Raw genomic sequence first — 22,350 nt, 5'->3', positions numbered from 1 at the left:
CCAGGGTGGGTGCATTCTGACTGCAAATAACCTGTACCCTCCCCCCCCCGCCCACCTGTTTTGGCTTTTTCTGCAAAACACGAAGTTGCCTTTTAATCTATCCCAGGATGCTCTCATAGAGACCCTGCCAGGCCTGGGTGCACTCAGAGCTTTCCCAGTTGGTGCGAGAGCGGCACACGACCCCCTGCTGCCCCACACTAACGGGAGCCCTTAGGAAGAGGCAGAAGCCCGGGAGACACAAGGGCCAGACGGAGGTACCAGCTCGTACAGGCTTTATTTCTTCTTCTTCATCGTCTCACACAGACTCGGAGGCACCACCCTCTCTTTCCATTTGGTATCCTCAAGACTTTTTGTAGTGCTTTTCCTTAAACAAGAAAATTTGAGTAAACACTGGATTGCCAGTTAATCCTTTAACAATAATTTAAAATGCTGTTGTATCATGGACGCTAGAGGACAGTGGTACAAGTGCAGGACGTGGGGACTCAGCGTCTCAGGGTGGGACAGGCCATGGCGGCGTGTGGACATGCAGGCCGACAGGAACACGTGGATCACACGGCGAGCGCGGAAGCTGAGGCCTCTGCATCCACCCTCCAGGATGTAGGAAGTCTGCCTTGTCTACTGGCCTCACAGGGTTTTCATTACAAAAAGTACACTGAATCAGACGGTCCGAAGCATTTCAAAAATTCTTAAAAAACAAGTACACTGACAAATAAGGTTAACTTAAAACACCCTAATTCAATGTGGAAATAAACCAAACCAAAATGTTAACAGTGCACATTTAACAGGCAGTCAGTACTGCGAGCCAAGGGTATTCAGAATCTCTTAAAATGTACATCTTTAAAACTTTGTTTTTAAATTTATCTTATTTACTTGTTTTTTTAATATACTGTGTGTAAAAAAGATGGAGACAAAAATAGTTTTCTGCGCTATGAAAAAGTTAAGTTCTTACAGGCACATTTACTGTTTCATTCTAGAAACATCTCAGGTTCATAGGTTGAACATTCAGCAGCTGTGGTTTGTTTGTTTGTTTGTTTGTTTGTTTTAACATTCTTTGACCTTGGGAAAACCAGCTCTCTCCTTTTGGGGCAGAGTTCGGTTGACGATGACGACTGGGTGGTTATGCAAATTACAGTGAATTTTCCCGGATGGTCCGTGCGAACCCACGTCACAGGTGTGGCTTCTCCATGGGTGGCTCCTCGTCGCCGAGCTCTTCTGTGGAGGTTGGGTACCCGGGTGACAGGGCCAGTGAGGCAGTGGGGGAATGTGGGGCCCACCGGGACGGAGGGCGGCGGTTTGCTGGTCTCTCGGGCCTGGCGAAGCAGGGCTCTAGGGGCGGAGCTAGTGCGGAACAAGGTAGTTCCTTCAGAGCCGAGGAAGAGAAAGACAAGGTTACTCAAGATAGGTCCCCTGGGGGCTGATCTCCCCAGACCCAAGTGCAGGAGCCCAGCATACCTGCACCTTCTGAGCGCTCATGTATACGCTGCTCATGGAGAACGATTAAAACGGTAAGCAAAGGGTTCAGCACAAATGACCAGTGACAACAGTGAAGGGGAGATGGCAGGTGACGATTACAGTGTGGCATGAGATGGGCGTGTGCATGGGGCCGCAGCGGCCAGGGGAGCTGGAGGGGCGAGTGGTCTACATGGCCGGGGAAACCTTCCCACCCAGGCGACCCGTCATCCCAGCCCTCTGGGACCAGTGAAGTAACTACCGTGGCCCATGAAGGGCCTGGAGATTTCACCTGGCGGTGCATCAGCCCCGAGACTCCCCTGTCACCAGCTCTGCTGCTGTTCATTCCAGACTGACAGGCGCTGGGCTAAACACACGCCCACGACGTGAAGTGTTTAACTTAGGGTGTTTCATCTAACCACTCTTCCCGGTAGCTGCGTTTACAGAGTGGAAGCTGAGCGCCTGGGCCTCTCTGCCGGCTCCTGCACATGCTGGGGATAGACACCCACTTCAGCCCCGAGCGGGGCTCCTGCAGGCCCCTCTCAAGGCCGCTGCTCCTTGCTCTGCATGCTAGGACAGAGGACCCCGGACTTAGAGGCTGCAGCAGGAGGACAGGGTGAGTTCTCCCAGGTGGAGCTGTCCGCCCCGAAGACACTTGCTCAACAAGAAACTGAGATGGGAGACCACTACCGTGAGTAAGGACACAGAACCAGACCCTCAGAGCCAGTCAGGAAGGAAGTCACAGGATGTAAAGAGACCCAGATGAGTGTGTGGTGAGCAGAGCAGGGGAGCGACACAGGGAAGAGAGAGCCTGTGACACGGAGCGAGCAATGGAGGGAGGAGGCCGCCTGCAGGCAGCAGAAAGGGAGCAATGACACAAGATGACTTGTCCTGCCGCTGCTGGGGCCATGTGACATAGCTGCGGGGAGGCCACGTCAGCAAAGCACGTGTGCTAACAGACACCATGACATCCAGAGCTTCAGCCTGTGACACCGCGTCAGCACGAGCAGGTGGAACTGAAACCGAACATCCTCACCTCCCCTAAGCCTGGTGCACCGGCGATGGTGGCCAGGGAACCTGCCATGGCTTTGGGTGTCGCTACTCCTAGTCTTGTGTGAGTGCTAGTGTGTGGTGTGTGCACGTCTGGGTGTGCGTACAGGCTGCCGACCTAGGTCTGTGGCTCATTTCCACCTGACTGAGGCTGTGACAAGGGCTTCCTGTGAGTTGTGTGTCCCCTCTTCAGTGTGTCTGTGCGAACACCTTGGGGAAGAAATGTTATGTGACCCTGAGTCCAAGGGCACAGTGCTCTGTATTAGCAGTGCACCAGCACAGATGCCAGGACGCTGTCTCTCCCTGAGAAGCCCCGGTGCTGGCTTCTGGGGGCCACACGCTGAGTCTGTGAGAGGCCAGTGGTAAGGTGGGCGAGTGACTGTCCTTGAACAGAAACAAGATCGGTGTTTCCTTACAGGCCTCGAGTCAGGCTCTGAAGGCAATTATGCAATTTTTGGAGCAGGGCTGATTTTACGCTTTATTCAGTTAACGCATTTATCGAGCACTGCTCTGTCGCCAGTGGTGACCTCTGGGGAGGACGAGATGGCTTTGTATTCATTCCCTCTGGTGGAGTCGTTGCAACACGTTCAGGCCTCCTCACAGCCCACGGCAGTGCGCTCCGGGGGAGGTGCTGGGCTCGGACCCTGGCCTGGCCGCCCCTCTGGGGCATTGCTGCAGATGTGCGCTGGCTGGAAACTGCATGGAGGGGGCGTCGCTCAGCGGGACCCTGCGCCGCGCGGGCAGCCCCCAAGGCGCACCTCCAGGGTCAGGGACCACCCTGGGCTACACAAGCGAGCGCAGCGGGGAAAGAAGGAAGAAAGCACTTACGGCGTGAGGCAGACAGGGCTAGAGTCCCCAGGGGGCAGTTAGTAAGACAGTGTGGTTCTGGACGGGACAGACAGAGAGAGAGAGAAGAGCAGGTAGGTTGCAAAGTACTTTTTAAGAAAGAACAACAGTACAGGTTTAAAAGCTCCGGGGACAGCCAGCTGGGGCCCCCACGGCAGAGTGCAGACCCGCCTGCCCCTGGCTGTTCCAAACAGCCGGACTGTTGTAGTCTCGGTGCCCAAGCAGCTGCGACCCAGGCTAAACTCTCCCCGCGCATTTTCCCTCCAACAGCACTGCACCTCTTCCTGGCCCCGCGCCAGCCCTCCTTCTCACGGCTCCTCCGCACTGCGGCTCTGGCCTCAAGACAGACGGAAGCCTAAGGAGCTTGTGGGGCGGGAGCTGCAGCTATGCCCGCTCCTGGCCAGGACACCTCCATCCCCGGGTCCGGACACCCCAGTGACCACTCAGAGATTCCCCAGAAGGGCTGAGGACAGTGGGAAATGACACAAAAACCCTACACGTAATTTATGGGTGGATGGGAAGGGCTCTCCAACGAGCCTCACAGAGTAGCCAGTTCAGGTGAGGAAGAATTCCAACAGGAAAGGAAGAAAGCACCTGTGACATTTAAACAGCCAGTGGGCGCTCCACGCAGGTTCGAACCCCTGACTCTGTGCCTGTGCACCTCCGAAAGTGGCCATCCTCTCTTGTGGTAGCAAACTCACCCAGTGAGATGATCTAAACAGACGCTTTCCAGGGGACAGAGGGGTGGGGCACAGCCGTGTTCATGCCTTGGTGCTGTTACCCAGTCCTTAAACCATTTCCTTTGTAGTATCATAGGGTACCTGGAGCATTCACCATAGGTGACACAAAGCATTTCTAGTCCATAAAAATTAACTTCTATTTAGTGTCTAATACAAATGGGACACCACAAACCAGCCAGTTAATGCTTTGGGACTAAACACTCATTCCAGCTGACTGCTCCAGATCCCTAAGAAGGGGGCACTCTCTCAAACGGCTGCTGCAGCAGCAAACCACTCACCTGAAGGGCCCCACAAAGACTTGTACCTTTGGCAGGTGAGGCCGTAGACTGTCACTATGGGGTTGAACCACGTGGCACTGCCCTTGCTGTAGGTCACTGGCAATTTACATGGTTTAAAATCTATTTGAGTTAAACTATACTTTGAGTTAAATACCCGTGGTGAGTTGTACCAGGAGGCTGAGCATTACTTCCCCTGCTGTGGGAAAGGGGGGCAGAAGGTGGTTCAGGTGACACATTGTCCTCCCCTGTGCAGCTGGGGCAGTGGGCCTGAGGAGCGAGGGCGGGGCAGCCAGGGGAGGCGTCTCTCCTTTCTGGTGACCCCTGCCGTCTGGTGGCTGCCCTGCCTGGAGGAGGTCTGGTCCATCTGGGCTGCTGGAGGGTCAGTCCTGACCCCCAAGAATGCACATGGGGAGAGCTGTGGGGCTGGCATCACCACTGTTTCCACAACCCCTTGCCCACCGACACCTGGCTTTGTTTTGCTTATTCTGGAAGTGGACAGGGGAATTGTTTTAGAAGTGGGGTGGTACAATTATACCACACGGGGCTACGGTCAGAGCAGAATTCAAGGTGGACTGATTTGCAGGCAGCCCTAGAGGGGTGATGTGTAGGGGGTCATGATGATCGCCTTGTGCCAGGGCCAGATTCTGACCTATCCACTCGTCTCGCCTGGTTTTACTGCTGAAGGGACTCAAGGACACAGAAGACTGCCATGTGCATGGAGGCTGTTCAGGAAGCTAGATGTCGCCCTTATGGGCCCTGACGAGAGGTGTCCTAGGTCCACCTCGTTCCCCCCCCCCCCCGGGCCCCCGGCTGTCTGATGTCTCACACACATACACTCTCCCGGGACATAGTCCTTACAGAAGGAGGGCAGATGTGACCCCAGAGGAAAGCTCAACCTAGGCCAGGGCTGAGGGCCTGAATCAACCCCTGAGCTGCTTAAAGGGAACTCCATCTCGTCTTGCGCACAAGCCCGCTGGCGGCAGGGAAGTGAAGTTCTCTTTAAGCAGCAGCTCAGGGTCTGTGTCCCTAAGTGTCCATTCTCCCTTGCACCTCGTGTCTCCCCAGCTCTGAGGTGCCAGTTATAGAAGACCTAGTACAGCCCCAGGTTAAGGTGTGTGGACACGTAAAAGGACGAGCAGATGGTGGAGGACACTCCGCCTCCCTTACCTCGATGGACCCTGGCTCGGCCTTGCCAGTTTCTCCCGCGTGGCTGTCGCTGCTGAGACTGGGGGGACCATGGGCAGCCTGCCTCCGCTCCTCCTTTAAGGCGTGTTCCAGCAGTTTCTTGTGGAGGATCCGGGCGACGTTCTCTGTGAGCGTGTAGCCAGGGGGAGCGGACAGGTCCTGCCTCACTGGCGTGCCCTCTCCCCCTTCCTCCCTGCACGTCTCAGCGCCGCCTCCGATGGGGCTGGGCGATCGGCCCCGGGAGCTGGGGCTGGTTTCCTGGCCTGGTCCCAGCTCTGGCCGGGGCTCCACCGAACGAGACCGACTGGAGGCCGAGGCCCGCATCCCTTTCTGGAAGGGGTCCTGCACCACAGGGCCGTGGTCGATGATGTTGAAGAGGCTGGAGAGGCCATCGTTGATGGCGGTGTGCACCGGGCTCTCCCGTGTGGTGGTGGAGCGGGCCCAGGCTGACTCGCTGCACCCCTTCTGGGCCAGCGTCGTCAAGGGCCTGGGATTCGGCTGGTCAGCTTTGGGGAGGGGCTTCTGCTGTAGCTTGGGGGACCCGTACTTGGGGGAGCAGCACGTGCGCTCGAACTTGGCTTGCACCTTCTCGATGGCCGGGGCTGCCTGCCTGCCCCTGAGGCCGCGGGAAGGCGAGGACGCGGGCGTGGCACCACCCCCCGCCTTGGGTGTGAGACACTTGTGGGGGCTGCTGGTGACAGTGCCGCCCCGCAGGGCTTCGGTCTGTAGGCCGACGCTGATGGTCTGCACGGTCTGCGTCCCCGTTGTCCGGGACCCATTGGTCTGGCAGGCCATGTCCTTCACCAGAGGCCCGCTGGGGCCAGAACAGACGGCGTTCCTGACGGAGGCGGCCACCTCCTTCATGTCATCACTCAGGTTCTTGGACATCTCCAGGCTGTGCAGTGGTGGGGAGAAACCCAGGGGGGTGGCCAGGGTGCTGTCGAGGGGCCGGGGCCCACCCTCCACGTAGTCTCGGGGGTGCCTGGAGGGGGCACAGGGCCACCTGCTAAGTACGTGTTCCGAGGGGGCCCCCTTGGTGTCCCCCAGGCCTCGGGCCCGGCTCTCGCCGCCCACCGCCATTATGCTGTCCAGCCTCCGGACGGTAGGCGGGCTGTGCAGCACCCTCACCCCGGCCTGCTCAGCGCAGACGAGGCTCCGCAGGGGCTGCTTCTGGCAGTGCTCCGGGCTGGTCATGGTGTCCGTAGTCAGGGTGACGCTTGTGGTGAGGTACCAGGAGGAGTCGGGAAAGAGCTCAGTGCCGGCCTCCATCCTGTCGGCCCAACTCTCGCTGTTGAACTCCTCAATGTACTTGAGGTCATCGGGGGACAGGGGTGGGGTGACGTCCTCCTTGCTGCTTGCTGTGGGCAGCCCCTTCTCTGGCAGGAAAGGAGAGCCGTCCATCAGGCGCTGGAACTCAGACATGGACGACACAGACACGGCTCTGGGGAGGGGAGGGGACAGGAGAAGAGAAGGCGTCAGCTGCTGGCCAGAGACCCAGGGCAGCCATGTCTGCCCGCACGCACAGTGCCTGTGGGCAGCCATGTCTGCCCGCATGCACAGTGCCTGTCTCTCCCCCTGGACAGTCAGGAGACGTTCCAGCGGCCTGATGTTCTCCATCCTGGGTGACCCTCTGCTGTCATACAGCCCTCTATGGCTCTGGAATGGCTGCAGAAGTCTTAGATTGGGCCGAATTTAATGCAGCTGACCCTCCAGTACTGTGGAATGGGGGGGGGCTCCATGCCCACAGTGATGTTTAGTCCAACCTGGGGACGCTCCAGAGGCAGAGGGGAACCTGGCTGTGGCCTGGTCTCTCCATCTGCTGTGGGTACCTTCCCTCCCAAGGTTCCTGGAGTTTCCTGAGTTCCTGGCCTTAGCAGCAGGTGCTCCTGCTACAGTCAGGGACACACCACGGTCCCAGGTCAGGACCAGATAATGGAATGGTGGTGGGTGGGGGAGAGAGACCCCCAACAAAATGATTGTAATCAGAGGTCTTTTCCACCCATCAGCCTCATCTTCTTCTGGCTTAAAGCACAACGATCTCTACAGGCCAAATGGAAGATGGAGGCAGGAGGGAAGTGGAAGACTGGAGCAGGTTGGCAGAAGATTTCCATACCCTGTCCAGCAGAAATCCCTGTTGCCCTGCCCAGGCCCAGCAGCAGGGCCAGTGCCCCCTCCCCTCTGCGCTTCCTTTTCAGCGGAGCCGCCTCCTGGCTCTCGCTCCTCCTGTGTTTCTGTACAGCAGAAGACCACGGAAGGGCCAGGGTAGGTGAGCTAAAGCCACAGCCAGTTCTGGAGCAGCTGCTGCCTGACCACAGGGACTTGGACATAGATTCCTCACTATGTCAGCGCCCTAATTCCATATATTTCTGTCTGACCTGAACTTACTGACAGACTCCTACAGGCCCTGGCAGGCGCTGCATGAGGTGCAGGGGCCTCACCATCTGAGATGGGACTGGGGGCGCTGCTGGCGTCTCAGGCAGCTCATCACCCCACCCGGGGCAGAGGAGTGGTGGCATCTGCAGCCTCACCAGCTCAGCCACCAGATGACGCTCTCACCAACCCCGCCCCGAGTGACGCCCGCAGACATCCCAGCTCGTCATTTCCCACTGGGGGCAAAGGTCATCCTCTACATGCTGTCTGGGGCCCTCTGAATCACAGAAGGCTGGCAGGAAACCAGCACTGGAAATAGGAGGGAACAGAGAGGGTGGTTGATCTGTCACTAGGTCTTAAGCTCTCCGGGCAAGCAGAGTTGTCCTCTTGCCTCTGGTCAGAGCCCTGTTCCCTGGGGGCTGGGACTGTGCTTCAGAGACCACAGGCTTGGTCCTCCCACACAACCTCCTCCCAGAGTTAATCCAGCGTCACCTGGGAGGTGACCATCTGCCTCAAGGGCCTGGGTGGATGACATGAAACTGAGACTATGGACGAAGAGAGAAAAGGCATCAACCTTAGTAGGGACTGAAGCCAAACAGAACAGCAGCAGCAACCAGGATGCACCTGAAACTCGTGCAGGCGTGTGAGGATGCACAGCAGAAGGCGCGGAGGGAACAACAAACCCTGCTGGAAGCAAGAGTTTTCAAAGGCGTGGGGGCGCGTGCACTTTCTCAGCACGTTGTGATACTGCTTACAGGCATGGCGGCCCTTTGAAATTAACACAAGCAATAAAAAAATAATGGCTCCAGTGCAGGGAGGGGCCTGCTCAGAAAGGAAGAGTGGGGATGGGAGGCACCTGGGCCGGGTGCTGTTTCATGTGTATCCTCCCACATCAGCTGCACAAAAGCCTGCCTTCTGTGGACAGATGCAGAAACTGAACACAAAGCAGGTACGTAACTCAGGGCAGGAGCAGGTCTGAACCCCGGCCGTTTGGCCCTGGAGCCTGAGCTCCATGGGCTCTCCTGTCCTGCCCAAACACGCCCAGAGGAGACAGGGCTTGAGGGACGGACGTACCAGAGGCAGCGCTGGGTTTGGGATGAACCTGATAAAAGGCAAAACGGCAAGGAGACAGTTCCTAGGAAAATCAGGGATGAGGAGATCAGACACTAGTGAATCGCCCTGAAATGGTACATGTCATCATCTATCAAGAAGCAGCACGTGTGTGGTCGGGGTGCAGTGCTATGGGAAAGCTCTGTACTTTCCACTCAGGTGTACATTTTAAACTCAGTGGCTTCTTTGTGCCTTTTCAGACACATCCTGCAATACGCAGACGGGTCACTAGAATATACGATTATTAACATCCACTGCTCACTTACTTCAAGGAAGACTGCCGGGAAGTAGTGCAATAAATCCTCCTAGGAATGTCTCATAGCATAGCAAGAGGGAGTTTTTCCAGACTTTAGAGAGGGGTTTCCATGGACTTTCTAAAACCATTTAACATGACCCTCCCTTAAGCACAATACACAGCTCTACCCACACAGCTCTTGCCATGACAGCAACACAGCAGGGCTCTGGCCTTTTTGTTGCTAACGATTAAAAATACCATATATATGAAATTAATAAAACTGACCTATTCAGAACTTTTACTCTAAGTCATTTTTGAAGAAAGTGTCACAATAGACTGCAGTGACAAGATGGAATTTTAAGGCCAAGAGGTTTTTACTGCAATAATCTACCATCTTACCTTTGAAGATTTCCCTTATGATTGTCTTCTTCCTACAGGGAAGAAATAAGTTCATCTGAATTAGTACTGGTTGCCTGGGAGCCTTCAGGTATCTAAGTGATTTGTTGTGCTTTTAGGAAAAGACCACATCAAATGTACAGGGAGGCCAAGTTTGGGGCAGGAGCACCTCTGCCCCTCTGAAGTACAAAGATGAAACCAGAATCCACAGTTTAACAAAGGGTTTAGAGCTTGTGTCCAGGGACAGCCCACATGAGTGAGAAAATTTGGCTATGAACTTTGTCACAGAAAAAGTGGCTCTCCTGTGCTCCTCAGGGGACATCACTGAGTTCCTGAGCTGCTCTTGTGATGACTGAATATGTCTCTGTGTGCGAGGGAAGGGACAGACGCCCCTCAGCCTGGTTGCAGAAGGTGTGAGAGGTACAGACTGCTATGTATGAAATTAAGCTACAAAGATACATTGTACAGCACAGGGATTATGCCAATATCTTAACTATAAAAGGAGCATAACCTTTAAATATTGTGAATCGCTGTGTTGTAGAACTGAACCATACTGTACACTAACCACACCTCAATGAAAAAGAAGTGCAGAAAAACCAGCCAGTGTGACACCCTTGGTTAGAGCTCTTAGTTTTAAACGTTGCCGTTTGGAGCCAGGCAAAGGCACAGTGACCGCCACTTAAGAGAGCAACGCACATGGTTCTCCTGGGAAATCCTCGTGCAGACCCGTCCTTAGGGAGCAAGGGCCCCTCGAACCTTCCAGGTAACAGGGCTGGCCCCCAGCACAGAAAGGGGCCTGAGGTCCATTGGGAGCCCTGGCCTCTGCCCACAGGTCAGCGAGGGAGCTGGGAAGGGGACAGCCTCCATCAGCGAGGGAGCTGGGAAGGGGACAGCCTCCCAGCCCGTCCACTTCCGCTGCTGTGAGAGGGCACGTGTGCCGTGTCCAGGATGCTGGGATGTCACTGCTGCTGGTACAGGGGCTCAGCAGAAGGCAGGTGAGCCCACCCCCCGAGACTCAGGGCCATCCCCCAACTTTGGACAGCACGGCCCAACTAGCTCCTGTCTGCTGAGCGAGTGGGCAGGTGCAGCCCCCGTGATACGGGCTCACAGGGCATGGTCCCTAAAGTCTAAGTGACCAGGAAAGCCTGTGTGGCGCTCCCATCTGCTGCTCTCGTTCATCAAGGCTCCCAGCGGTGGATTAAGCCCCGGCCCCCCCACCCGGTCCTGCCGCAGGTAACCGCACCCCAGACCCAGGCTGACCTTGGGGAAGTAGGTCCTGAGCTCCCTCTGCAGCCCGTGGGCCGGAGACTCCTCCGGCTCCTCGTCCAGGGACAGGGCGTCCAGGTAGAGGTTCTCCCGGGCTGAGCACCTGTCTGACTCCTTCAGCTTGGCCAGCGGCCGGTCTTGGAAGGGCGTGGAGTCGGTGTCTGCACAGGGCCAGGTCCCCGCAGGGCGGGGCGCCCGGGGCCCCCCTGGGTGGGCACGGGGGCTGAGGTCACCTTCATTCTGATCACAGAGGAAACTGCTGCCTCTCCGCGGACTGTTTTCTTTCTGCAACTTAAGGGTTTTCAAAATGGAAACAATTAGCTTCATTGTTTTCTGTTGCCCCCTAAGATCATGGTTTCTCCAAAATCTGGAATTATATGTGGTTCATCCATGACAGTGAAAAGTAAACGTTCTTAAGAGTTCTGACCATAATTTCAAAAATAACACATTACAAATGCTTTACAGAGAAATCTGGACGGGGACAACCTGCACTAACCACACACAGGCCAACTCCTGACGAGAACATGTATGTTACTGTGCGTTTAACTCTGAGTACTGTGCTCGTGGGAAATTGCACATTTCCCTTTTTTCCGATCTTAACATTGCCAAGTGACATATTTAGAACTCCCTTTCTTTGTAATTTCCTTCAGAATTTAAGGCACACTTGGAAAACCATCAGTGATAGCAAACTTCTGAGGGTGAATCTGATTTTCCTACCCAGGTTTCCTAATAACAGTGCGGTCTCCACATCATTTGGGATGCGTCCTGTACAAATCCTGAAGGAGCTACTGGGGCTATAACCAGCGAGGGTTGAAAACAACTTACACTCTGCCTGACAGGATTACAGTTTAGCTATAGAGGTAATTAAAGGTCTAGGATAATTGGAGAAAGAAACAAAAACACAAGCCACATAGCTGTTTACAGCCCTACTTTCCCCTCACTTGGTCAATCCCAGGGCCAACTCTGCAGCCCTGAGCTGGAGCCCCTGTGTGTCTGGTCCAGGCAGGTGTCACGTTGCTGACTCTGCGCAGCTCACTCTCCCCACCTGTAAGATGGGTGCAGAGAGGGCTGCAGGGCTGGCCCGGTGAGGCTCACTGTCAGCAGAACCACTGCCGACTCCTCTCAGGCCTGCCTGGCTCCTCGGCCGGTTAAATGCCTTGTCTCTTCACAGAACCAGAACCAGACCTAGACCTGGGGGGGGGGGCTTTAAGAAGGAGCTTGGGTGAAACCACAGGGACACACATGTGGGGCGGCGCGCTATCCTCTGAGGAGCCTGGGGACTGCTGCCCCTGGACCCTCCGGGGCTCCCCTCCCTGCCTCCCAGAACAGGAGCAGACAGCACCATTGATGGGCCCCTACTGGGTGACACGTGCTGGCTGCCCTCTGAGTAAGTAAATTATCTGAATGACTAAACGGACATCAGGCCTTGTCCTCACAGGGTGGCAGGAGAAAGATTTCCAGTGCTCAAGGCTGAGACGATGCCAGCAAGTTCTCAACCTCCCTTGGAAGCGCCTTGGTTTCCGTTTCAACAGAGCGTCTTTCAGCAACCACACCTCTGTCCTAACATGGGCCGCCCTCCACCGGCTGGGTCGGCGCCGCCTGTGTAACCAGGAACGGAGCCATGCGGGGACAGAGGACTCTGACTCACTTCTAGTCATCTCTGAGTTGGTGGAGCCGAAGTCTCAGAGTGTTACCTTCCTTTTATGAGGAAGGTGGCGACTGAAGCAGCCAGAGCTGAAATGTTAGGATCACAGTTAAATGAGGAACAAACAAGTCACCCTGGGTTTCATCTCAGCCCCCTCTGCCCTGCCACCCCCCATAGCACAGTTCTCTTGAAGATGCTAAATGCTTCCTTTAGGAAGCATGAAAAGGAAAGCTTATTACATTCATCTAATACATGTCAGTGCAATTTAGTTTCAACACGTGATCATCTCCAAGCTATTCTGGGCAGAGAATTAAGATGCAGGAATCACACGTGAAGCTGTCAGTGTACATGGAGGGGGTGGGAGGGGGGACTACAGAGAAGAGCTACGAACAAGCATTCTATCTCAGCAAAGCGGGGTTTCCAAGATAAACCCGGGCAGCCAGGAGCAGTGCGCACCATAGCTGGTGAGCCTTAGATTCCCTACAGATGAACCATGCGGTTTGAGCTGGAGGTAGCTGCTTCTAAGGTGCCTCCGGGCTGCTGTAACAGAAAATGGGGCCTCAGACGGGCAGCACTTCCCGGGAGTCATTTCAGACTAGACGTCAGTGCCTCCGAGCTCAGAGTCCCGCAGCAGAACAACTTGTCATGCAGATGCCACATTTAAGATCTGCATTTCAAATAATACAGGGAACAGTAAACCCTTGAGAGTGTCACCTTACCTGAATTGGTCACAAGAAAAAGGTGACTTTGTGCACAGGTTTTAAAAGAACAGCCTTTCAGGCTGGAGAGGTAACTGCTCTAAGGGAGTTACTGGAGGAAGACTGGAGCAACGTTTGTTTCCCTTTAGTCTAATCAGCACGCGTCCTAGGGCCCTGGCAGGTGCACTGGGAATGGAACGATTCCACAGAGAAGTGCTGTGTGACTCCAGGAAGTTAACTGTCACCAGTCAGGTCTGGGGCGAGACACATGCTGAGAAGATGGTCCGTGTCACCTGACCTCACACATTCCCACAATCATCTGTCATCTGAAATGCCTTGTGTGGCACAAATTATGGAGGAATTCAATGACACAGGACAAGTATGAAGCATGTGTTCTGCAAGTGGAAAATGGATTTAGTGTTACTGCTCCCACCATCTGCATGAGGTCATCACAGGGAAGGTTACACGCCCACCATGCAATCAGACATCGAGGGCGCATGTTACTAGGAGGGCCCGCCAACGGTGCTTGTTACCTATGGGGCATGCAGCTGAGAGTGAAGTGAACTGACAGCCCAATAACTGATACCAGCAAAATCTACACACACCCATACACACTTTAGCCAGCTTCCTCCTTTACAGAGAATGCCTACAACCGCTTTCCCTAATTTTCAGGATTCAGTACTGTGATTTTTAAAGTGTCAGATATTTTGGGGGAAAGGCTGGATTTATTTTTGAAGGCATAGCTGCATATCTGCAGCATCATTCATTGACAGCAAACCTTCTAAAAACAGGAGTGAAATCACTGCGCAAAGCCCGTGGGATCCACCGTACAGATTTCAGGACCAGATGAACGTCCAGAACACTCGTGTGTCAGATCCATTTTGCTCAAAGATGGTAACCTTGACTGAGGATGCAGCTGGGGTGGCAGTGACCATGTGGAAATGGGGTTCAGCTCTTACCTTTCCCAAAAACAGTCTTAAAATGAGGCGGGTGCTCGTCTCTAGGGTGTTAACTCTTCAAAAGTTGAACATCATCAGATGTCTCCCTCATTTCTCCTCTACTAGACATTCTTCATTCCCAAAGTAAAATAAAACCCGAAAGGACTTGCTTAACTTCTACCGAAGATGTGACTTCCCAAATGAAGCCATGACAAGACCAGCAAGCCTACAGCTCACAGGCAGAGGGGACGGTGATGACGACGACCTTCCCAGGGGACAGGAGGGACAGTGAGTGGTCTGGGCAGGGAGCCCGGTGGGGGGCCGGCCCGGTAATGACGTGCCTGGAGTAACTAATGGTCAGAAAATTCTTCTCAAGTGCCATGTTTTTAGGCCAAACAGGAAGTGGCCAACTTTCCTTCAGTAGAATTTGGGGAATTTTAAAATAAGCCATATCACCCATCAGTCCAGTGACTCACCGTGTGAGTCACCAAACCCAGGAAGGACGTCAGTGCCTCTTCAGCTTCAGGGCACTTGCTTCTTCCCAGGCGTGTTGGAGCTCAAGGCTCCTGTGTGTGCAGGGCTGTGGGCCACCTCAGGTCTTTTTCAGTTCTTACCTATCTCCCCAGTAGTATGCAGAACACAGGGACCATGTCCCGGGAATGACACAGCACATTTTTCTAAAAGGCTCCTGTGTAGCTGAAGGCAGTGTGGGTATCTGTAACAGTAATGAAGTTCTTATCCTGAGTTCAGTTTCTTAGTGATTCAGACATTTCCTTGAGGCCTCATGAGTTTATAAGTGTGACAGGCTGAGATAAATAAAATTATTCCTATGTAAAAATCCCACTAGGGCGGAATCCTAATCCTTCATCATTAATGTGAGAATTTAATCTGTGCATCATGCAGGCTGTGGTACGCAGGTCGTCCCGAGTCTGACGAAATGCAGAGAACGGTTATCTGGGCTGTGCAAAAACAAGCCCCCTCTCCCAGAACGCGTCTGCATTTCTCAATTGTTTTTGTAGTTTAAGACGATAAGCTTCCAGTTCCCTCCCCGGACCATGGTCCTGTCTGATCACAGCTCAGCAGTACCCACGGCAGGTGCAAACAGTCCGACTTGCAACTTAGCTCAGCAGTTTCCTCACTAACGGTCCGTTCCAGCTGCAGCAGTCACCGCGCCCACGTTGTTAGTGGTGCACTTAAAAGTTAGTTTGCTTTTTAGCAGAATTCACTTTCTAAGACCTGAAATAACCTCATCTTTCAAGTTTAGTCTTTAAATTTGTTTAAAATGTTATCCTCTACCCCTGACCACACACACCACAAACACACACACACACACCACACACACACACACACACACACACACAGGCGGTTCCCTATAGACCTGTGATGAAAAGACCCGGGTACCGGAAGGGCTGAGCCCAGGGCTCCCATACTAGAAAACCCTAGGTCCTCCTCTTCCTCTGGTGGTCCCGGAATCAGCCTGGTGCGGGAGAGCCCCGAGTGCCCTGACTTGACTCCAAGGTCAGATCGGTGGTCCCTCCGCGCCCCCTCACCTGCCGGATCGTCCAGCGCAGCTCCTCCTCCTGCCGCTCCCACGCCTGCCGCTCCCGGTCCAGCCGCTCAAGAAGCTCCAGCTTCTCCCGGTTCCAGTTCTTCTCGCTGTGGTGCATCTGCTGGCGCAGGTCCATGACCAGCCCGTGACTGTCCGCCAGCAGCTTCTGGTGCGCCTCCCTCTCCTTCCGGAGAGCTTCTTTGCTGTCGGCGGAGGTGCCCATGTCCCCCAGGCTCAGGTCGCTCTGTCAAGAACAGCAGACTCAGGAACACAGCCCCGCAGCCGCACATCAGGAGGTGGCCCACAGCCCTGCACACACAGGTGCTGGCCCGGGAGCGGGTGTAAGCCGACATGCGACTGATCTTCAGAGGAAAGGTTTCATCTTTAAAGCCCTGAGGGTGAACCTCTGACAGAGTCTGTGTGCTCCTCGCTCCCCTTCCCATCCTGCTGCACAGCCCCTGAGAGCAGGCCCGTATCTGTCCCTGTATCCTCAGTCCCCAGTGGAGCGTAGTGATGGGGCAGCGATGGAAATGAGTGGTCTACAACAGACGCACGTCACATGCCCGGGAGGCTGAATACCAAAAACAGACAGACAAACAGAAACTCCCATCAGCGCATCCCATGCAAACTGCTGAGAACCAAAGAGGAAGCTGTAGAGGCAGACAGGACGACAGCACACGCCGAGCACACAGCAGACATCTGCTCAGAAACCACGCAGGTCAGGGCACAGCGGAGCACCCCTCGGAAGGGCTAAAGGGCGAGAAAGCCAGCCTTGACAGAATTCTATACTTAGCAGCAGCATCTTTCAAAAATAAAGGGAAAATGACTTTCTCAACAAAATTAAAAAAAAAAAAAACAAAAAACTATTGCCAGAAGACTTTTCAAGACTTTTCCGCATTTCAAGAAATGATAGAGGACGTCTGCAGTAAGAAGGAACATGACACCAACACACACTTTGATCAAAAAATGAAGAACACTGGGAATGATCTAAATAACTGAATATAAAAGTCACTTTCCCCAGTTTTTAGTTGCTTTAAAATATTACTGAGTGTCTAAAGTAAACACAGTTGCAACGTATTGTGTTCACAGAACACAGAGGAGTAAACTGTGCCCCAGCAGCACCGAGGACAGGAGGGGGAACTGCGAGTAGCTGTGTGTTGTCCAACATGATACATTTTAGTGCAAGACTGGTAAACGTGATGAGGAATCTTTTTGCTGCGTTAGTTCAGCAGATCCCTGAATCTATCCACGGACATGTGTTAATCTACTCAGTTATAATGGGTTCTAATCCATTCTCTACCTTGATGGTCAGAATAACTTCTTTAAAATGCAAATCAAAATTCTTTACTCCCAGTACAAAATCAGGACTCATATTTCAGTTCTTCTTTCCCCTCTGATGTGCCCAGCTCGACGTGCTATTTTTGTCTGACACACCCTCTCCCCTTTCTGTGCACCCGCTCCTGTTCATCCTCTGAGATTCATTCTAAGCAGGACTTTATTTGTTGGGGATTCCCGGGCAGTTGGAACAAGGTCTGACTTAGGGGCCAGTTGAAGGGATCCCAGATTTGGGAAATGACCCAACATGGCCTCCTCTGAGAGGAAAATACTCCTTTTTTGGTAGAATTCAACTGTTTTGCACATAAGTAGAAAAGGGTAGATGGAGTTACTATACATGAATCGGCATCAGCCCCCATTCGTTGTTTTCTGGGCTGCAAATATTTGACAAACTCTTAAAACAATTTGGGCAGAAGATGAAATCTTTACTTAGTACCACTTCTGGCTTCTGGGTTTGAAGTCCTAGCTTTATTTCTCGGTGTTTAGTGATTCTCCCCAAAGCTTTATTTGTAGCAACTACGTGGGTGGATACCAGGTTCCTCTAAAACAAAGATGAAATGTTTTGAAACTGGCTCACGTCAAAGATTGTCTCCTTTCTTTAGCTACACTTACATCTCTGCAAATATTTAGCTTTCTCCCCCCAAACACACTTCTCAGTGAATTTAGAGGCAGCTCATCAGAGCGTCCTGACTCAGGTCTCCTCCACTGCTGACTCTTCAGGCTGCGAACTGAGGTAAACGGCACCTAGTAGGAGCCTACCCCACGCCAGGAGATGGGATTCCTAACATCGTTTGACCAGCCTGGCCCGGGGCTCTGGTTCAGCTGTGGCTCTGCTGCCACTTCTGCAGGCGACACTGTGCGTCTGCTCCACCCAGGGCCGTGGTCCTGACAGCACCGCCCCTGTGGCCAGACGGCGATGCACGTGAGGTTGCGGGTAGGGGAGAGCTGTCCTCCTTTGACACGACAGGCCCCTTCATCTTGTATCAAGGCCATTTGGAAAATGTCTCCTTTCTGGGCAAGTTTTTTCTTTCCCGACTGAGCCAATTCACGTAAAATTTTAATGACTTTACAGTCTCCCTCAAAAAAGGGCCTAGAAAATAGATGATCAAAGATGCACAGACCTTTCCTCCCTCAGCACGATCAAGGGGCTGGAAGAAACCTGCAGAAGCAACCTGGGCAGACACTACGCAGGAAGTGACACTGCTTTTAAAGATTTTCAGAGAGAAAGCAGCCAGGGTCTAAAGTCTCCGTGAGGCTCTGCTCTGTCGCGCCGTGGGCGGTGGGGGCAGGGACGTGCTCTCCGCTGCACTCACGCTCCAAAGGCTTGGAGAGCGGAGCCCACTGCTTCCTCTGGGCCTCAGTTTCCCTCGGTGTAAATAAGGACATTGACTAGATTCCTAAGACACAGTGGGGAGGTCTGCAGGCTTTCTAGTCTTTGGGGATATCCGGTGGAAAGGGCAACTGAACCACAGCCTGCTCCTCCCGTGCTCCTGTCTGACGGCCGTGCTTCAGGGGAGCCCGAGACAGCCTCCTCTCTTTGCCGCACGTCCTCACCACACTTGCTATTTCCAGTCTTGCTTCTAAGGGCCATTCCGGCAGGTGCCAGGTGACATCTCACTGTGGTTTTGGTTTGCATTTCCCTGATGATTAATATAATGTAGAGCATGTTTTCTGAGGAAAAGGAAGACACTTCCTTGGAAACGTATTTCTCTCCACCCCCACGCTCACTGCCCTATTGTTTACAGTAGTCGAGAAGAGACGCAACCTAAGTGTTCGTCGTAGGATGGCCGGATAAGGACAGTGTGGTGTATACACCGTGGAATACTACTCAGCCATGAAAGAGAACGAAATTTCACCACTTGTTACAACATGGATGGACAGACCTTGAGGGCATTATGCTAAGTGAAGTAAGTCAGAATGAGAAATACTGTAAGATCTCATGTGTATGTGGAATCTAAAAATAAACACATAGATGAAGCCAAGCTCACAGATACACAGAAGAGATTGATAGTTGCAGGGGAGAAGGGGACTGGGAATGGGTGAACTCTTTCTGTTTTTAGTTTAAGTAAATTGAACAATAAAAATAGACAGCCCTGTTCAAGGCAGAATGGGAAGATAAGAAATGCTGCTTCTGAAACGCTCCTGGGCGGGGACGGTGGGACGTCCCCGGCTACGGGCCCTGTGATCCGGGACTCTGCCCGCCCCGTCCCCCGGGGGTCGTACCTGCTCCAGGCGGCAGGTGAGCGCCGCCCACTCCACGTCCCAGGCCGCCTTGTCGCGTGCATACTGTTGCTGCAGCCGCCACCGGGCACGCGCGTCCTCCCGCAGCTCGGAGCGCAGGTCCTCCAGCAGGGCCCTGAGCGCGCAGAACAGCTGCTGGTTCTCTGCCACCTGCGGGGACACGGCGACACGGTGGGCCTGCCGTCACGCATAAGGGAGGGGACAGGAGCCCGGTGACCAGGGTGGTACCGGTGCTGGGCTGTATCCCAGGTGGGCGGGAATCTGCACGGTTAGTGGGAGAGCCTGGGGCCCCTCCGCAGGGGCTGAGGCTGCCGCGGGCTCGGGGATCAGGAGGCTGAACAGAAGTGCTCTCTGCCCCAGGAGCACTGGGGGAGCTGTGGGGCAGGAAGCCAGTGCGAGCCGGAGGCCAGCGGGAGCCGGGTTGGGGCTGTCAGGAGCCCCTGCAGGACCTCAGATGTCCCAGCTTCGGCTGCGGTGCAGAGAGATGATGAGTTACATACCCTCTTGTGTACACCGTTGAACCAAGAGAGCTGGTCCCACTCCGACTCATGGTTACTAAGAGGTCACATATACACCAGCATGGTCATGGGCAGGGCTGGCTTTTGAGGTTTCATAACTAAAGCCAAAGGTAAGTTCTTCACCTGTTCATGAAGGCTTCCCCATGGGCCCCCAAGACAGAATCATTGCCCCTCTCTTTTCTGCTTCATGGGTCACAGGAATAACCGCCGCACCCACGTGCTTATCCTGTGCCCCACCCTCTAAGCTGTGGGAGGAGGGGGGACAGAGCCCGGCCCACCCTCACATCCCCAGTGCTTGGCTCACAGGAAGCCTGCGGACAGGCCTCATACATGAAGAATGGGTTTTTATTACTAATCTGCCTACACCTAAAAGATTTTATGTATTTGAAAACCTGTCCACTCCTTCGGAAGCACATTTCAAACCCACCACTGCTATCTTAGTACGCTTCTGCACGGGCATTATATCAGAAAGGTCTGTCAAGATGAATTACACACACCGCATCAATTATGGTACCTGGGTACTAAAAGCTGCATGCGCCCATCACTTCCCATTAGACAGAAAACCCCAAAAGCCTATCGCAAGCTCCCAGACTGGTCTCAGGGCAATCTCTGTTTGGTGTATGTACGAGGCAGGAGGAATGAGAGCTCTATCAGGCCTGCTGGATGGAGGCTGTCTGTAATATGGGAGGACAGAGTCCCTTGCTCTCTGAAGAATCCCCCTATGTGCTCAACCTCCCATGCAGGGCAGGAAGGAGGGGTCCCCCATCCTGGGGTCTGCACGCCTATCAGCCTCCTCTCCTCCATCAGGTCGAGAGCCAGTCATGATTCTAAAACCATCTTGTGAGCACACAAAACACATGTACGTACACAAAAACAGTCAACCGCATTTGGAAAGAATTTAAGATACTTTGGATATATGTTAGGATTTAAATAAAGTTGACAGAAAAGAAATTCCTTGACATGAGTAGATTTATCACTGAAAATGCCAAAGTTTTCTCCATAATTTATCTGAAGATATTATTAGATACAGTAGATTTTTGATTGAGTGGAAAAGCCTACTTGTTGGCATTTTTTTGCTCCTTTTCTCACCTTGAACACCAGTTTGTACTTGGCTCTGAGATGAAAGGCATTTCAGTTAGTATTTGCAAAACTCAGCAGATAGAAAACCTAAAAATCCTACACATTCTTTCCAACCATCTGAGTATAAGTAAATTGCCCCTGTTCTCAAAGAGATGCTCATGAAGTGTGAGAACCTGTAACAAACGCAGAGGTCTCTGTAAACCACGGCGAAAGTACTTAAAGGTGATGTAAGTGCGAGTGAGTGAGGGGTTCAACAACTTTTTCACAAATGTACATATTCCTAAGTATAGAATTTGTCTGCTGAAAAATTATGTATATTTTATGGCAGCTTTATTTGGTATTTTCATCTTTGGATTTCAAATTTTTAAAAAAGTCACTACTTTTTTAAGTTGAAGTATTTTAAGCAGAAAATAATAGTAATAATTTTGATCCAGTCTTTGAAGCAGTCATCTCATTTTCATTGCAGAAAAAGCAGCAAATCATATAATAAATTCTCATGTCATCAGTACCTCCCTATGAACCCCAAGTCATATACACGGTCAGCTGTGTAGTTCTTAGCTGTGTAACAAACATCTGTGACAACATTAGGACCAGAATTTTGTGCTCCCAGGGTTCAACTCCCTCACACTAGGCACAAAAATAAACTCAAAATGGCTTAAAGACTATAAACCTCTTAGAAGAAAACGCAGGCAAAACACTAACATAAATCTCAGCAGCGTTCTCCTAGGGCAGTCTACCCAGGCAACAGAAATAAAAGCAAAAATAAACAGATGGGACCTGATTAAGCTTATAAGCTTTTGCACAACAACTGAAACCATAATCAAAATAAAAAGACAACCTATTGAATGGGAGGAATATTTGCAAAAGATGAGGCTGACAAGGGCTTAATTTCCAGAATATATAAACAGCTCATACCACTTAAGAAAGACAAACAACCCAATACAAAAATAGGCAGAAGACTTAAACAAGCCATTCTCCAGTGAAGAAATACAAATGGCCAACAGGCATGTGAAAAATGCAAAATATCACTAATTATCAGGGAAATGCAAATCAAAACTACTATGAGATAGCACCTAACGCCAGCCAGAATGGCCATCGTTAAAAAGTCCACAAACAATAAATGCTGGAGAGGCTGTGGAGAAAAGGGAACCCTCCTACACTATTGGCGGGAATGTAGTTTGGTGCAGCCATTATGGAAAACAGAATAGAGATTCCTCAAAAGAGTAAAAACAGACCTATCCTATGATCCAGCAGTCCCACCTCTGGGCATATATCCAGAGGGAACCTTACTTCAAAAAGATACATGCACCCCAATGTTCATAGCAGCACTATTTACAATAGCCAAGACATGGAAGCAATCTGAATGTCTATCAACAGATGACTGGATAAAGAAGATGTGGTACATATATACAATGGAATAC

General features: G+C 52.6%; 1 protein-coding gene across 4 annotated transcripts in view; it reads right to left on the bottom strand.

The window, feature by feature from the left end:
• Positions 1–255: 255 nt before the first annotated feature.
• Positions 256–22,350, bottom strand: part of MTCL1 (microtubule crosslinking factor 1) — a 110,845-nt gene continuing 88,750 nt past the window's right edge. For 3 of the 4 annotated variants that reach the window (XM_064481606.1, XM_031439172.2, XM_031439169.2), the window contains 6 exons: positions 19,314–19,481; positions 15,757–15,999; positions 10,920–11,216; positions 9,663–9,694; positions 5,531–6,989; positions 256–1,360 (listed from right to left, as the gene is read on the bottom strand). In XM_064481606.1, coding sequence (XP_064337676.1) covers positions 1,166–1,360; positions 5,531–6,989; positions 9,663–9,694; positions 10,920–11,216; positions 15,757–15,999; positions 19,314–19,481 — 2,394 coding nt within the window. In that variant the 3' untranslated portion in view covers positions 256–1,165. Of the gene's footprint in view, positions 1,361–3,327; positions 3,385–5,530; positions 6,990–9,662; positions 9,695–10,919; positions 11,217–15,756; positions 16,000–19,313; positions 19,482–22,350 lie in introns of all 4 variants that reach the window. The other variant, XM_064481605.1, reaches the window with a different exon arrangement.

This window comes from Camelus dromedarius, chromosome 32 (genome assembly GCF_036321535.1).
Source record: "Camelus dromedarius isolate mCamDro1 chromosome 32, mCamDro1.pat, whole genome shotgun sequence".
NCBI classification, from domain to species: Eukaryota; Metazoa; Chordata; class Mammalia; order Artiodactyla; family Camelidae; genus Camelus; species Camelus dromedarius.
This window is presented reverse-complemented; position numbering and strand designations above follow the sequence as displayed.